The sequence below is a fragment of the Pseudochaenichthys georgianus genome, chromosome 1 (assembly GCF_902827115.2).
Source record: "Pseudochaenichthys georgianus chromosome 1, fPseGeo1.2, whole genome shotgun sequence".
Classification (NCBI taxonomy): domain Eukaryota; kingdom Metazoa; phylum Chordata; class Actinopteri; order Perciformes; family Channichthyidae; genus Pseudochaenichthys; species Pseudochaenichthys georgianus.
In genome coordinates this window covers 5,912,190-5,928,742 of record NC_047503.1, presented here as the reverse complement: position 1 = coordinate 5,928,742, position 16,553 = coordinate 5,912,190, and the positions used below count along the sequence as shown (strand labels likewise).

The following is a 16,553-nucleotide window of genomic DNA, read 5'->3' as shown; positions in this document are numbered from 1 at the left end:
GAGTCTTCAAAGGCTCAACATTGTAAAAATAGGACTGGGCACAAATGTGCTTTTCTTAGTATGGCGGAGTCATGACGAACCAATGATTCAGTGGCGTAACTATCAACGGTGCAGCCGGGGGACCATACCGGGGCCCCGAGCCGGAAAGGGGCCTATGCAAAAAAAAAAAAAAACTTTAATATATTTTTTTTTTTTTTTGGGGCCCCAATGGCATTGTCCGGTTCATGCATTCTTCAAAGTAACCAAGCAACCTAAATTAATTTGTAATTTGTCTGTCCAATGACCTCGCTCCCTTTCATGTCATGTGATACCTTGCGTGACCAGCGAACCGTTTAATCAACCTGTACTGTACTGTAGCTAGCAGCAGCAAGTTTGGCACCATTATAAAAAATGTAATTGCTTGCATTTATAATGTACAGCAAACCAAAGCACAAGAGCAGCGCTCAAAAGAGAAAGGACAAGAGAGAACAAGGAGATGTAACAGCTAAACTGACAAAATTAGACAATTTTTTTTGTCAAACATCGTCCTCGAAATCGAGCGCTAACGTTAGCAATGTTGACGTGCAGACGGAGCCGGAGGGTAACGATAGCTCACCACCATAATTGCCATCTAGCTCCACAAGTGAAGCTGTATCCGTGGCCGTGCAACCTTCTTCTCCAGCCAGCAAGGAGGAGAGGCTGGATTTGGCTGGATTTGGCTGTGCCCGGCGGTGGTCCAACAGTTCCCCAACAGTTCCCCCAATGGCCCCAACCGATAGGGGACTCTATGGCACTATTGAGACCCCCGATGCCAAGATCAAAATCTGTATTATAGCACCTGGTCTATGTAGGCCTACCGGCCCATTCCCCAGAGACAAACATCAAGGAAACAGCTTTAATCCTCTTCTTAGTTCGCTGTGCCGTTGTCAGGCTGTGGTGGTCTGAGGCCAGAGCAGGCTGCTGTTGATAGCCTATACATGTGGCGCTTCTGAGTGGTTGTGTTTGTCCGTGTGTCTGTGAGCGCTTCAGCGTGCGCATTTGTTTGGGGCGATGGGGGGCCCAAAACTATATTTGCACCGGGGCCAATCACAACCTTGTTACGCCACTGCAATGATTGGTTAGTACTTTTCTCGTTGGATGGGCTTTGTAGTTTGGATTGGTTTGGTTTAGGCATAATGAATACGATTGGTTAGGGATTGGGGTTGGATTATCATGTTAAACCAATCCAAGGCAGAGAAGGTTGTTAAGATGTTAAGACATTAACATAGAGAGGTGTGTGTTTAAAATGGCTTTGTTAAGTGCAGCCTCTGAAAGATGCATCACGTGAGCTTACCTTTAGGACGTACAGTCAGGGTTTCACTGCGTTTCACTATCTCCTTGGCTTTAGCTACACAGGTATAGTTGAAATCATATAGCAGGGCTTTGACAGAAAATACTCCGTTGACTTTGGAGATCAGTGGGCTTTCGGTTGGATCAAGAGTGTATGTCAACTCATCCCTGCCGAGTCTTTCAGAGGCAGAGCTCTCACTTGTGCAGTTTAGTGTCATGTATTCCCTTTGAAAGACTTCAGCAGGATACATGGTGAGAGTGGGCACTGAAAACAGCTCTGTGGATAGATACAGAAAACAAGTCATCATCTGCTTTTCACTTATAGTGGAAATGCTTTTATTTACAACAACAAAATGTGTAAAAAGACTGTCAGCCTAATAGAGTGCCACAGTGACGCGTCCTAAAACCCGGAAGTAAGTTAGCATTTTACCACTTCCGGTTCCTTCAACAAAAAACAATCATAAATCTTATCAATAGATTCATGATCGATAGATTTATGATCAATAGATTTATGATTAGAACCTTATAAAAGCAGGGAAGACATGTGGATATTATCCGGCTGAACAAAATGTGATCTGTCTCTTACTGTAAATGTGTGTCAACCATAGACCTTATTTCAAGCTATTTTCCCAAATCCTATGGAGAAATTGCCTTGCATTTTTGACGAAGGAACCGGAAGGAGTTTACTTCCGGGTTTTAGGACGCGTCACTGTGGCACTCTATTAAACAATAAATAATAGAAATACTGTTAATTGGATAAAAGAAATGAAAAGCTAAGAACTGACTATTGAGTGTCTGATAACATTTAACAACATTGTATCAGTTTTGGGGCTCCACAGGTGTAGCATTCATAAGAATATAGTAATGGATTCCAGTTGAACTGGGAAGTTAGAATTTCAAAGTTCCCAGTCCAATTTAAACTTTAACGCCCAATAAAGTCAAATGTACGCCTTGAAAAGTCAGCAGAACCTCACTAACCCAGAGCTCAAGCTCCTGGGTGACATCAACCAGTGGAAGCTGAAGTAAGAGTAATACACCTATGTATATGTTAATAAATCAGTCATACAAAATACGGTTCAACTTTTATTTATGGCACTGGCCATGTTGTTTCTAAGCTTACTATGGATTTTGTATTTACAAATACAGCGTAATGCATTATTAACTAGTTTTGCTAACAATGGCTAGCAAAGCTAACAAAGCTACTCAGAACTCAGTATTTATGCTAATCATTGATATTTAAGATGAAACACACATCAGTAGCTATTACACATTTATATGCAGGCTGCAGGTTGAACACAGGTCTTTTTCCTGTCCACTCACCAGTCACTGACACCGCCATTGTGTCAAATTTCCTAACATTTCCCATCTCTAATCTGCACTCAAACTCCCCAGGGTGATTTGCCAGAGCGATCATGCTGTGGTTGACTGTGGAGTATCCACTGCTGAGAAGCTGGCTCCCCTGGCTCAGGTACAGGTTTATACTTTCCGAGCTGCGCGGATTGTTTTTCACCGAGCAAAAGATGTCGAGTTTGTCTCCTTCATAGATCTTGGACTTGGGTAAAATCTCCAAAACCGCTACGATGGGAAGCTCTAAGGAGACAAAACCAATGAAGAAAAAGCTCTGAGATGCCTCAAATGTACTGTGGCCCTGAAGTGCAAGTCAAAACAACATTTCAGAAAACACTACAACATTTCATAAAACACAACGACATTTCAAAAAACACTACAGCATTTCAGAAAACGCTTAAGCATTTCACAAAACGCTACAGTATTTCAGAAAACGCGACATGTTTAACTTTTGAAATGCTGTAGCGTTTTATGAAATGCTGAAGCGTTTTGTGAAATGCTGTAGCGTTTTGTGAAATGCTGTAGCGTTTTGTGAAATGCTGAAGCGTTTTGTGAAATGCTGTAGTGTTTTGTGAAATGCTGTAGTGTTTTGTGAAATGCTGTAGTGTTTTCTGAAATGCTGAAGCGTTTTGTGAAATGCTGTAGTGTTTTCTGAAATGCTGAAGCGTTTTGTGAAGTGTCGTTGTGTTTTATGAAATGCTGTAGTGTTTTGTGAAATGTTGTTTTGACTTCGGGGCCACCGTACAAATGCTTTGAAAATAACAGAAATATAAAGATGCTTCTCACCTTTGACTAAAACAGTGACAGAGAGGCTTTCTTTTGACTTGAAGGACTCTGGCGTTACAAGGACAGTATAGCCACAGTGAATTTTGTGGTAGCCAGTGCTGCTGAAGAGAAGCCTGGCCTCCGCCTGGTTGGAGTTTACCTGCTTCTCCTGGATCTCTTTAGAGTCTTCGTAGAAGTAAAAAAAAAAGGATCCTGTCTCGCCGGGCGCTGTGCACGTGGCTGTTACCTCCTCCCCTTCACTGACCACACCCTTGTTAATGTGGAGAAGTGGTTTTGACAGGCCTGGAGACCCAACATGGGGGAAGATTTGCAGTTTTAATCCAACAGTGGTTCAAAAAAGTAAACAAAATTAGACCATCGTCTACCAATGTTAAAGAATGTATCCCACTTGCTGTTGCACATAAACACTAAGACTTTAATTTTGAAAAAACGGTTTGGACTTCCAAGCATGGAATTTCGATTCCTGTTTCAGTTACAATATATGGCTTAAAAAAATGCTAATCATGCCTATCTCACTGTTTTTTTAGGAGAATGCTGCCAACAAGCGTTTAATTTAACAACATTTAAAAAACAATTCTAACACCATCAACTTCACCTGAACTTCTCAAACAACCACAGATAATACTGTATCCACATTATCAAACCGACCTGCTACTGTGAGTTTCTCGGCTCCACTCGTCATGTCTTCCTGCTCAATGCTGATCTTGCACTTGTATTTGCCGGAGTTGGATACTCGGGCCTCGGACAGAGGGTAAAGCAGATCCTCTGAGGTGCTTGTGTTCTTGGAGTAGATGGTGTTGCCGTCCTTGTATATTCTGTACTCACGACTCAGCGCCTCCAGCCCAGAGCTGCTGACGAAGGCCTTGCATCTCAGAGTCACATTGGTGTCCCGAGTCACATCGGGAGCGGGCTCGATGGACAGGGTGATGTCTTTTATCTTGAATACTAGGGAGCATATTCAAACAAATGTATTAGACTTAAAGGTCCCATGTTGTGCTTTTCCAGTTATTACCCGTCCCCTTGTGTGTTATGAAGATTTGTATGCATGTAAACGGTCTGCGAAGTCACAAACCCTCAAAGTACACCCTGTAGTGAGTAAAACTCGAACACAGAAAATACCTGTCTATGCTGCCCCAGAACGCCTCGTTGGAGATTTCTCTTTTTCTTCCTGGGTACAGTGAAATGCCCATACCCAAATGGACCAATCCGTGGAGCCGTTAAATCACGTCCGCGGAGCCACACACACACACTCAATCTTTTCTCAGCTGCAGCTCCGCCGATTTCTCCTCCATGAGACGGCGGGACGCGGCGAGGCTGTGAGTCGGTGTGTGAGCACACACACAAACTCCCAGCCAGGCTGCGGGTGTGTGTTCGGGCTGGTTTCGGGCTGGGTTTCGCTGTGTCTCGCAGACGTTTAGGACAGAGAGTGAATACACATACTATACAGAGATGCTGTATGAGAAACCAATGTAAGTTTGGAAAATTGCACAATATAAATCTATTTTAGTACACCTCAACAATGGAATTATGATCAGTAGAAATGGCCATGACATGGGACCTTTAAAGCTCACCTATTATACTATATTTGAACAATATATTATAAGGCCATATCTATACAAAACATGTCTCTGAAGTGTTTACTAAAAAGATCACCCATTGTTGCCATGCCTCATACCCCTCTATTTCCAACCGAGTCTCACGGCATTTCGTGTTATAGTCACAACATTAATTTAATATTTATTCGTGTTCACCAACACGATTTTTTAAAAATGTTTCGTGTCACACAGAATGATTTTTAAAAGCAATGCATTTCTATTGTTAGTATGTTTCGTGCCTGCACCACGTCTTTTTGTCCGGTCGGGTCTAGGAATACCAGAAGCTGTGTGGTTCATACAAATATTTTCTTACTCAATATCTTACCCTAAGCCTAACCCTTTTATTTTAAATTGTATAATGTCTGAGTTTTTTTGCCGTCCGCGAGGAAAAGAAATGGGGCAAAGAGCCTCAGAATACTGAAATCTGTATTTTTTATTTTATTTGTTATTATTTGGTGAAGGCACGAAACATACTACCAATAGAAATACATTGCTTCTAAAATCGTTTTGTGTCAGAATACTGAAATCTGGACTTTTTTTATCTCTTTTTCCTTCTAATTTGTTATTATTTACATTGCTTTTAAAACCGTTCTGTGACACGAAAAAAATGCCGAAATCGTGTTGGTGAACACAAATCAATAGATTAATTACGTGACTATAACACGAAATGCTGTGAGACTGTGTTGCTATTTCAGGCCCGTTACAAAAGTGCTGATTCTGGGTCTGGCCCTTTAAATCTAACCGAGCTGCTGCTGGCCACGCCCCTTTGGAGCTGCTGATGGCCACGCCCCTTTGGAGCCAGGCAAACTGCAAGCTGCAGAGCTAGCTGTTCTGCCGGTGTCAGTACCATATGTGTTCACCCTACCATATGTGTTCGGGGTCCGTCGCTTACCAATGATGTCACGCATTGGTAATCGCACGCTGATTGGTGTAACTAGGGGGCGCTGACTAGGGTATACCGGGGATAACGGGTCACAACCGTAAGCGACCCGTTATCATTCAGGAAACGACAGCGAAGCATCTGGGGTGTTTTCTCCACATAACTGTTCACGTCACTGTCACTAGTATTTATTTATACATACTAGGGCTGTACCCAAATATCCGAATATTCGTTCGTTGGAGTACTATTCGGATATTCGTTTTGTTTGTTTTTTCCCCGTTTTATTTTCAAATTGAATTAATTGAAATCTCCAATATCAACGTAAGAGCTTGTGCCTCTTCGGGGGGGGGGGTGCTAACACTTAACAATAACGTTATTGTTCACTTTCTCCGTCTTTATATGTCGATATTACTTTTCTCCGTTAATCTCCGTCACTTTGTTTCCAAATAAACAACAACTTCCTGTCAACAGCGCTACCTCTCCTTCAAAATAAAAGCATGTCCATAAATAGGAAGCCAAGCCAAATTACACTTAAGACATATACAACTGCAACGAAAGTCACAAACACAATGCGATATCCTTTTCAATTTCAAAGAACACAAATTGGGTTACATTAACAAATAACTATAAAACAACAATACTGCAGAATAACAAAATGAATGCTGTGAATACACCGAAATACACGTGTTGAAGCGGTTCGCTGCTGATTACTACGCCCCTTACTACATGTGACATGTTATTTTCGATACTGGTTACAGTAATATGACACTGATTTCAGTTCGATCACTATGATTAAAGAAAAAGATGGTCTTTGTAATATACCTTGATTCCTTTGTTTGTCTCATGATCAGCTCAATTTAAATAAAAGTATGGATATGTGCAAAGTTTTACCATGTTCAGATACATTACCATTACCTGTGAATATTAGCAGGCTTTATGGTTTCCCTAAAGAGTACAGGTTTGTCATCTCTGCCAAAGAGGTTATGTTTTCTCAATTCAATCTTGTTGAATTTGTAACGTGAATATCTGAGCTTTCACACCCACACATTGTTACTTGCAGATTCCTCAGAAGCGGATTGAATACATTCATTTGAATCACTTTCTTATTTATTTCAAACCATCACTCAAGAAGGGTCATTGTATGGCATATTTGAAATGACTACCACTGAAAGTACAGGTGGCTAACAATTGAATGTCAGCTTTGCACTCAGGAAGCTGCTGTCACCATGGAATTTCCTCATAGTGGTAACGGCATACCATACATATGAGAGTAGCGTAAGGAACAATGCACATGGGCTTGACTGTACATAGTCAAGCCCCAATTTGTTGATAGTCATCTGATTGTTAAAAGAACAACCATGGGAGATTATATATAAGTAGATAAGGAAGAGCATCTTATAAGCAGCTGGGGCTGATGATATATGAAATGAAATGTCAAATACAAGGAACTGCAAACCCTTTTTTGCTTTTTTACACAACTGCTACAGAAATGTTGTCTCGCTTAAACATTTAAAGGAATTGTTCGGATTTTTATAAAGTGGGTTTACATGAGGTACTTATCCATCAGTGTAGATGGCGGTCAGCACGCCAACAATTTGGAGAAACATATAGGAGGGGGGGGGGGGGGCAGCAAGTGTCTCGCCTCCTGCAAGCTACAGCAGTGAGCAGCAGAGTTGGGAAGAGGTGGGGCTATGGCTTCATCGTTATCAGGAAAATGATCGTATAGGCCAGGGGTGCCCAACCTTTTTTGAACCGAGAGCTACTTTTAAAGTTGCCAGTCTGCCGAGATCTACCAGTCCAAATAGAGAGGCGTAGCCATTACTGACAGCCTACTGCCAGGTAAATACAAACTTCTACTTGTATAAAACTGACCTTTGTGATTAATACTTCATAAAATACTGCAGATCCTTTATCATACCTCTTTCTAATCTACACACATACAAGTATTTAACTGAAGTTACACAACAGTGTTGTTGATACAGAATTGGAGTTTATTCACACGTCACTACAGTGGGGAATGTTTTCAAGAAACATTGAACAGTGCTGCCACATATGACACAGGAAAAAAAGAAAAGACACTGAACCCTTTCTTTGCCATTAAAATTAGGTTTACTAATAAGACAACTCAGATCTGAAGCTACACAGGAATCTGCTGCCAAAGTGCAATAAAAAGACAAAATTAATAGAATCAAACCCTTTTTTTGTAGCATTTTAGTAGAGTATAAAAATAAATGCCTTTTAAAATAAGATGCAAGCAACACTAGTTTCTTAACCTGAATTGATAATAGACTATAATCAATTTAAGTTTGCATTATTATACCATTTTGTACAATAATTATAATGACTAAGTTCAAACAAACTAAAACTTAAAGCTGATTAATAACGGTATCTAACTTGAGTGTTTATTATATCAAAAACCTGTTGAAATGCTACTGTTATTTTTACTGTCCCCCAAAAGCGCATCGGCAGCCTCCAGGAATGCTTCTTTCACTACTTCGCCGTCTTTGAAAGACTTCATGTGTATCGCAAGAACGTGACTGACACGATGAGATGCTCTGGTAGCAGCCTTGCTCTTGTTGTTGGGCCTGGTGAAAATGGACTGCTGTGCATTTAGCTGTCCTCTCAGGCCCCTCCCCTTTTGGGAGCGTAGGGCAGAATTAGGAGGGAATTCCGTCTCGTAGCGTTTGTGCACTGTTTTGAAATGCCTCTCCTAAATTACCCTTCTTCGGTAAAGCCACGCTCGCATTGCAGACGAGACAGATGGACTTTGAATTGGAATAGATACAAAAATAATCATCCTCCCACTCGGAGTGAAAATTATATATATTGGGCTTTTTTGCTTTTGCCATAATTGCGGTCTTGTGTGTGTGCGGACTGTCACTCCTGTTGACACGGACAACGTCAGCGCACTGCAGTGGCCCACCAGCCACGCCCCAAAACATGGGGTCATGCCGGCCAATCACAAAGCTTTGACACATTCAAGCATTATTCTGGCACAGGAAGATTATGTTATAGGACATTAACGATAAAACAGAATATTGTTGTTCTATTTTTAGACACATTTCGCGATCGACTAGTTGGGCACCCCTGGTATAGGACGTACACACAGAGCCGTTTGGCCCTGCAGAGTGTTCCGTCCGCAGATCTATCCACCTTGGGACCAGTTATCGTTTTAGGGGTCCGTTTCCGCGGTTCCGTTACGGCCTCGTGTGAACGACGGGCTATACGAAAGAGAAACGTAGCAGATACAACCCGTTCCGTTCCCATGTAAACAGCACCTTAATGACTTTGTATACAGGGTAGCTTGGGAATTTACTCCAGGTGTAACTAAAGTTTAATTTAAGAGTTGATTATATTTCACATCATTCATCCAAATCTGTAAAGTAACTAAAGGGATTAAATAAATGTAGTGGAGTAAAAATACAACCTTTTACCTCTGAATTGCAGTACAGTAGGGGTACGATGTAGAAAAACATTGAAATATTCAAGTAAGGTACAAGCCCCTACAATTGTACTAAAGTATACAGCACTTGATAAAGTGTACTTAGTTTACTTTATACCACTGCAAACTGGGTTCATCTCATAACCACCATCTACTATACTATAATGCTGACAGTGTAAAAGAAGCTACACTTTCCCTTTGTATGCATCTAGCCTAAATGTTGCTTGGTTTTTAAACAAAATGTTTTTAATCTCTTCACAGTTAGCAATGATGGTTTACTTTTTAATTCTAAGCCTCATGGTCTCTGGACTGATGACAGCAGCCCAACTGCGTCATTGACTTGTGAACACTTTCAGGGGCTGATTCTCACTTCTCCTAAATGCAATCATTGCGTCCCTCACTTGCGTCTTTTCCTTGCGTATTAGTCCTCCCACCAGGGAAGCATGGAGAGACGCAAGGAAACCACGAGAAGGGAGAAAAAGCAGGGAAATGAGTTTTAAGAGCAATGGGATGTCCTTTCCTCGGAGCGTCACGTGAAGCGACGTCTGTTTGTGTTGACGCCGCACAGCTGTTCTTCTGACGGCAGCTCTTTCCCCGTTTTTTTCACAAACACCCCCGCCACTGGTAGTACACATTTACTGACATACAGTAAACATTTGTATCATCGGTTGTAGATCCAAATAAATAAAATAAGTCATTCTCAAAAAAAGATAAACACCATTCTTAAAATGTATAAACGAACAATAGTTTGATTAATATTGATTTGAGTGCACAAAAGAATGACAATTATTGAGAGAAGAAAAAGAGATATGTTATCTATCAAAACCCAGTTAGATTAACATTCATTGGATTGTCCACTGTTGTTCAGATATATCACATATTTTTAACTAAATGATACATTAATTGAAACAAAACACTGTTTAAGCGACCTTGGGCTGATGAAAGACGCTATATATATTAAAGTTATTATTATTATTATGAACTGAGGAGTGAGTCCCGTGAGTTTCATGTATTTTCTTCACTCCGCTAGTAAACTGCTCTCATGTCAAGAAGCATCAGATCAGTGCATGCGCTGCAGCATCAGATCAGTGCATGCGCTGCAGTATCCAATCAGTGAGCGATACACAGTATGGGGGCGGGGCGAGTGGCTGAGGATTTCACCGGAGGATGGTCTGGTTATTCCTCGATTATCGCTCCTCCGTTATCGCTCTTCGACCCTCCGGCACAAATAAGGGCAATGGGACGCTACTCAAGATGGCGCAGACAAATCAGCTTCCGGTGATACAGAGGACCGAGGAGCGAGGAAATTAAAATAATCGACCTGAGAAGGACCCATAGGCACCTGAACTGATCCCAAAGCAGCCATCAGTTTAAATGATCATGTAGTCCCCAGGTACATGCAGGCGAAAGAAAAGAAAGATCCATTTGCTGTCAGGTTCATGAAAGTAGAACCACTGTGACTGAGCGAATGAAGGAGCCACATGTTGTCTTTCAGAAGTAGGTTCAGTTCAGTGTTCCGAGTGTAACCGCAGATCGAGAGCACCTGCTCACACGTATGTTTGAGCAGTGGTGTAAAGTAACTAAGTAGATTTACTTAAGTACTGTACTTTAGTAAAATATTGCGATACTTGTACTTTACTTGAGTATTTTATGCTACTATCCACCCCACTACAATTCAGAAGTAAATGTTGTACTTTTACTCCACTACATGTGTATACCTTTAGTTACTTTAAAGATTTGGATCAATGATAAGAAATATAATCAACACTTAAATCAGACTTTAGTTAGACCTGGAGTAAATTGGAGTAAAGCACAATGAGTGTGAGTACTTTTACTTTTGGTACTTTAAGTATATTTTGATGCTAATACTTTTCTACTTTTACTTGAGTAACATTTAGAATGCAGGACTTTTACTTGTAATAGAGTATTCCTACACTCTGGTACTTGTACTTGTACTCAATAACAAGATCTGAGTACTGCTCCCGCCTGTGTTTGAGTTTTAGAAACACCAGGCTGCTGTGACTCAGTTGAGGTGGGGCAGTAAACAAACCTGCAAAACAAGAAGGAAAAAAGGGCAGGAAACGCACTTTGTGAGACATACAGGGCCCCCGGGGGCCCTATCACCACTTCAGAGCCTCTGACTCTGCCCCCCCGACCAGCATCATTCAGCAGGAGCTGGCAGCGCCGATGATGAGGTGAATCAGAGGCGCCGGGCAGAGGGTCCGCTGTGTGCGTGATGGCAGACCCACTGAGCCAGGGCTGGAGAGTACATCTACTCAAGAACTGTACTTAAGTGAACAATTTAGGTACTTGTACTTTACTAATATATTAGTATTTACTTAGTATTAATACGTACTAAGTTAAAAATGATTTGGTGCTTACAATGGGCATTGGCAATACTTTTGTACTTTAACTTGATTAACATTTTGATTGCAGGACCTTTACTTGCAACAGAGTATTCCTCTGGTATTTGTACTTTTACTTAAGTACAAGATCTGAGTTCTTCTTCCACTTCTGGTTATTATACTTAATTAATGTCATGCTACTTCATTACTATAAATCGACTACATTTCAGTGGAGCCACTGGATGTGCAGCTATAATTACTTTTCAGATTGAGATGTCACATTAAACACAATTGATCTCTTATAACGTTTGGCACATTATTAAACATTAAACCAGTTATTCCCTACAAGAAAAGCCAAAGAGCGATTGACCAAAATTCCCCAGTAGGTTCATTTTAATGACTGTTAAAGGCCCAGAAATCTCAAAATATAAGATGAGAACAGTGGATCAAACTACTGTACTGTACTAACGTAGTTAAAATGAGCTCCACCACGCAGCTGCAACAACAACATGAGTTTAAATGATCGAATAATGTTATACGTCATCAGACAGTGGGATACTTAAGTATTAATCCTTCAGTACTTTTACTTAATAGAGAACATAAATGCAGGGCCTTTACTTGTAATACATTATTTTCAGTGGTGGGTACACACATATAAGTAAAGTAAAAGAAGTAACACCACACTGTAGACATTATCAATTATTAATAATGAATTCTTCCAAGATTCTCAATCATTCTTATTTTCCAAATATACATCTCTTCTAAAACCTTTTTCTTTCTATTAAACAACATATTAATACTGATGGACAATAATCGTTCACACAAACTTTATCTGTTGAAATGCCACACAAATAAAAGGCTACCATAGTTCTGGCCTACCAATTCTATTTATGAAACATACATATATATATATATATATATGTAAAATATATATATTTTTAACTTATTCTGGAAGTCACTGATAATTAGGAAATAACATTATAGTAAAAAGCGTTTGTGTTTAGCGTTAATACATTTGACATCTTGTTTTAAGTTTGCTGTGTGTGTTTTCATTATTGCAATCAGTTGATACAATTGTTTTAATCATAATAAACTCCATAATCTTATAGTTTTTATTTTTCATTTATGCCTACATTTGCCACACAGTCTTTATTATCACAAAGCATTATACTGTAGACACTGAAATTAGCATCTCTATACTGAATCCAGAATCCTTTTTGTTGTTTTCGTTAAAGCATCTCAGTACATTTTCCACTAAGATCAAAGATATTCTTTTTCATATATATTTCAAGAAAAACACAGACCAATCCAAATACGGGTCATTATTTGAACCTTGAGCCCGGCTCGGACGATGCCTCCATCTCGTTCACGACAACCCACCCGGCTGACTCATGCCTTCCATCACCAACCAACTCCAGAGGACGGGGGGGCGTGACGCAGCAAACCAACACTTTCCTAACACTCCCTGCCACAGCGTTTCCACCACACAGCTCTGATAACAAACACCACTCTTTTCCACTGACCATGTGTCTCAACTAGAAGTGTTGCCAACAACTGAATACAAAGTTCAAATTCAAGTTCAATAAGTCTGACAATAAATAAAACACTGGGCATTTGTAAACCCCACCTTGTGTTCCAAACTATTCTGTGGAAGTCACTCAGTCAGAAAAGTAAAGTATGTTTTATCTTAAATCATACTTACATCGCTGTTCCGCCACCACTCTCCCTGAATGGAAGTCTTGGAGATAAGAAAGTAAAGCACCAGGTTAGAAACACATCGATCATCACCTCCACAAAAAGAAGTCCAAAGAAGCAGAAGATAGAAGGTCAGGGATCTTACAGCTGGACAGGAGCATGGAGGTAAGCAGAAGTAGAAGGCCCATCCTGTCTGAGGAACTCTGCTGGCTGTCCCGCTGGTTACCACACTAGTGACTGCTGGCTGTGTGTGGGGGCAGATCTGATTCTGATGGGCGGGAGCGGACATTAAGGTGGTGCTCTACATCAGCCAGTCAGTGGTCAGCCAGCGGTGGCGGTTATCAACCCGAGCAGCCGTCGGCTTGGCTTAATTTGCCAGGAAGTGAGTGTTGTTTCCTCAGGATGTCCATGCCTCCCAGCTCTTGCGCCGTTGTGGAATGTTCTGCAGGTCTCCTTCATGTATGTGTGTTTGTGTGCGTGTGAAATGGTAGTCACAATAATGCTGTATTGCAGTACTCAGGCCTTTGACCTCCGACCTTTGCTGGCAGAGCTGTGCAGGTAGAGAGGTGAATAAGACAGAGATAACCGCCTTTGTTTAGCATAGCCCATTTCCTGAAGGGAAGATAATGGATGAGCTCAGCTACTATGGAGTGTTTTTACAGACATAAATCTCAGCCGGGCTCTTACGGTACGTCCACACAGCAGCTTTTCAAAAATATTGAAAATCTTGGAACTGGGCGTGTCTGAAAGCTTGGGGATTTTTTGATTTTTTGCGAGCAACGCGACCAACAACCAATCACATGAATCTCCCGCCCTCGTTTGGAATATGAGGAAATGAACTGCGGTCTGGTTCTCCCTGCTTACACGCGGTTTGTTTGGCTAGCGCTTCGAATGTCAGATTTGCATACACGTGTTTGATTGGCTGGCGCTTCCAGCTCAGCTTCAAAAGTTGAACATTGCTCAACTTTTGAATCCTGAAAATCCTGGAAATCCTGGAAATCTTCGCTTCGCTCCCCCACAATGCAGTTCGGCGAAAAGCAAGGCAAAGTGACGTCATCCCCATTCAAAGTCAATGGGCAGAGAAGCGTTGGAAGATTTGTTTGTTTGTAGCCTTTATTTAACCAGGTGAAAGCCCCTTGAGATCAAAAGATCTCTTTTTCAAGGGTGACCTGCAGTCAAGGGTGACCTGCATTTGTTTAAAGCTGCTGTGTGGACGTACCGTTACAGGACACAGGTAGGTGGAGCTGTCCACAAGTAGTGTTGCAAAGTTTCCGGAAAGTTTCCATGGGAAGTTAAGCTGGGGAATTTTGGAAATATTCGATGTAAAATTAAACCAAAAAACATGACATCAACAGATTTTTTTTTAAAAAGTAGAAAAGAACAAGTTTTAATTATTTTATTGAACAATTATTAACTAAGTAAGTTCTGATGAACCTTTGTGGGAAAAGTACTGCGGTGTGAAAGCGCCTAATGAAGGCTCGATAATCAGCTCACGGCATACGTGTAAGCAGGGGTAAAGTGCTATTTTTTACAAGTGGGAGGCGGACCTAACCTCCTCTAGGGGGGTCCTCACCTCCTCTAGAGGGGTCCGGGGGCATTCTCCCCGGGAAGATTTTTTAAAAATATTGAAGTTAACAGATGCAGGACTTACACACGCCTGTTATCTAACAGACAGGTCCGCACGCACTCTCCAGCCCAAACTCTAATAAGCATTCATTCACAAACTAAATCAGGAGACTTTTAACGTTTTACGTCCGATTCGCTCCTTTTTCCCTCGCTGTACACAGCTCCAGTTTGGGCATCAGCCTGTCATCAGACTGTATTTGATGTTGCTGCTGTAGCGGAAGTTTAGTACAATTATTTTTGATTAAATACTCCAAATCTCCACCCTTCATAATTGCACTTGCTTCTATTGCTTGCTACTTTCTAACGGCGGTGAGAGTGGTGCAGTGACACTATCTATCTTCTATCGATTAGATTTATGATTTGAAAATTATAAAAGTAGGGTAGACATGTGGATATTATCCGACTTAACAAAACATGCATTTATCTAACAGGTTCGTTATCCACTGACCTTATTTCGAGCTATTTTCCAAAATCCTATGGAGAAATCCCATTGTTTTTTTGTCGAGGGAAACCGAGCGCAGCTTACTTCCGGGTTTTAGGATTGTGAGGCAAGGGAAGCCAGCCGCCTCTGGCTTCTCTTGGCATGGCCCTGACTAATCACAGGTTGGCAGGGGCATGACGTGAGCCTTGTCTGATTGGTCAATCCCTCCATTTTTTTTCACCAAGGAAAGCCAATTTCTGCTGGCCGCCTCTCGCAACAGAGAGTGCAATCTACTGTTTCACCATAACATGTAGAGGGGCGCTGTTTCACTCTTTGAGAATGGGGGAGAGACGGGCCGGCAGCAACACACAGCACAGAAAAATTACCGAAACCAAACAAAGTGTTTTTATTTATTTATTTAAATTATAACTACAATCCGAAAAAACAGGGGAAGCCTGGCTTCCCTTGGCCTCCAGGAGAAAACGCCACTGATTATTAGCAGCTAATATGAAAACTCCATTTTTGAAATAACAATTGAATTATGGATTATCAATAATTTGTTCAAAGTGACAGACACATTGGATTAACCTTCAACCGTGTTTTTCTCGTTTTAATGCCATTGAACACAACTTTTGATCAGAATAACAGCAAAAGGTGAGCATATCTTAGTTTTTTGCTACCTAAAGCTACGTCATGTGTTGTCTGGTTTTGCTTCCCCTGTCGCGAGTTCTGATCGCTCATTGATGATACTTATACTTCTAGAATCTGTGGAATCTCAGCTTGCTAGAAAAGCTTGTTTGTGCAGATCCGATAAGTATATAGATCGATTTATACCTAGAGTTCTGTGCTAAATGCGTTAGCATTTTTTCGCTCAGGGCTCATTTAGACGCTTCTTGTGAGACTTGTGTTTTTTTTTTTTTTTGTTGCTGGTCTGAGTTCTTTCCTGCTGATGTCTTTCCACATGCACATTCCAGAAGTAACCGCTGCTTTCTCTGTCCTTCCCATCCTAACACAGGGTTGCCAACTTTGGGTACCTGGCTGGAGTGAGATTTTGATATCATGGGTTTAATTACATATGTGCACGAAATGACTGCTATCGTGTCAGCAG

At 41.1% G+C, this 16,553-nt stretch overlaps 1 protein-coding gene across 9 annotated transcripts in view; it reads right to left on the bottom strand.

Moving 5' to 3' along the window:
• The window catches only part of pecam1b (platelet and endothelial cell adhesion molecule 1b), a 33,080-nt gene extending 19,419 nt beyond the window's left edge, over nt 1–13,661 (bottom strand). For 6 of the 9 annotated variants that reach the window (XM_034089780.2, XM_034090423.2, XM_034091898.2 and 3 more), the window contains exons 1-6: nt 13,544–13,660; nt 13,406–13,441; nt 4,090–4,386; nt 3,442–3,723; nt 2,629–2,898; nt 1,313–1,585 (exon numbers count right to left, since the gene is read on the bottom strand). In XM_034089780.2, the coding sequence (XP_033945671.1) occupies nt 1,313–1,585; nt 2,629–2,898; nt 3,442–3,723; nt 4,090–4,386; nt 13,406–13,441; nt 13,544–13,586 (1,201 nt within the window). In that variant the 5' untranslated portion in view covers nt 13,587–13,660. Of the gene's footprint in view, nt 1–1,312; nt 1,586–2,628; nt 2,899–3,441; nt 3,724–4,089; nt 4,387–13,405; nt 13,442–13,543 lie in introns of all 9 variants that reach the window. The other 3 variants (XM_034091194.2, XM_034092527.2, XM_034093294.2) reach the window with 2 other exon arrangements.
• Nucleotides 13,662–16,553: the final 2,892 nt, after the last annotated feature.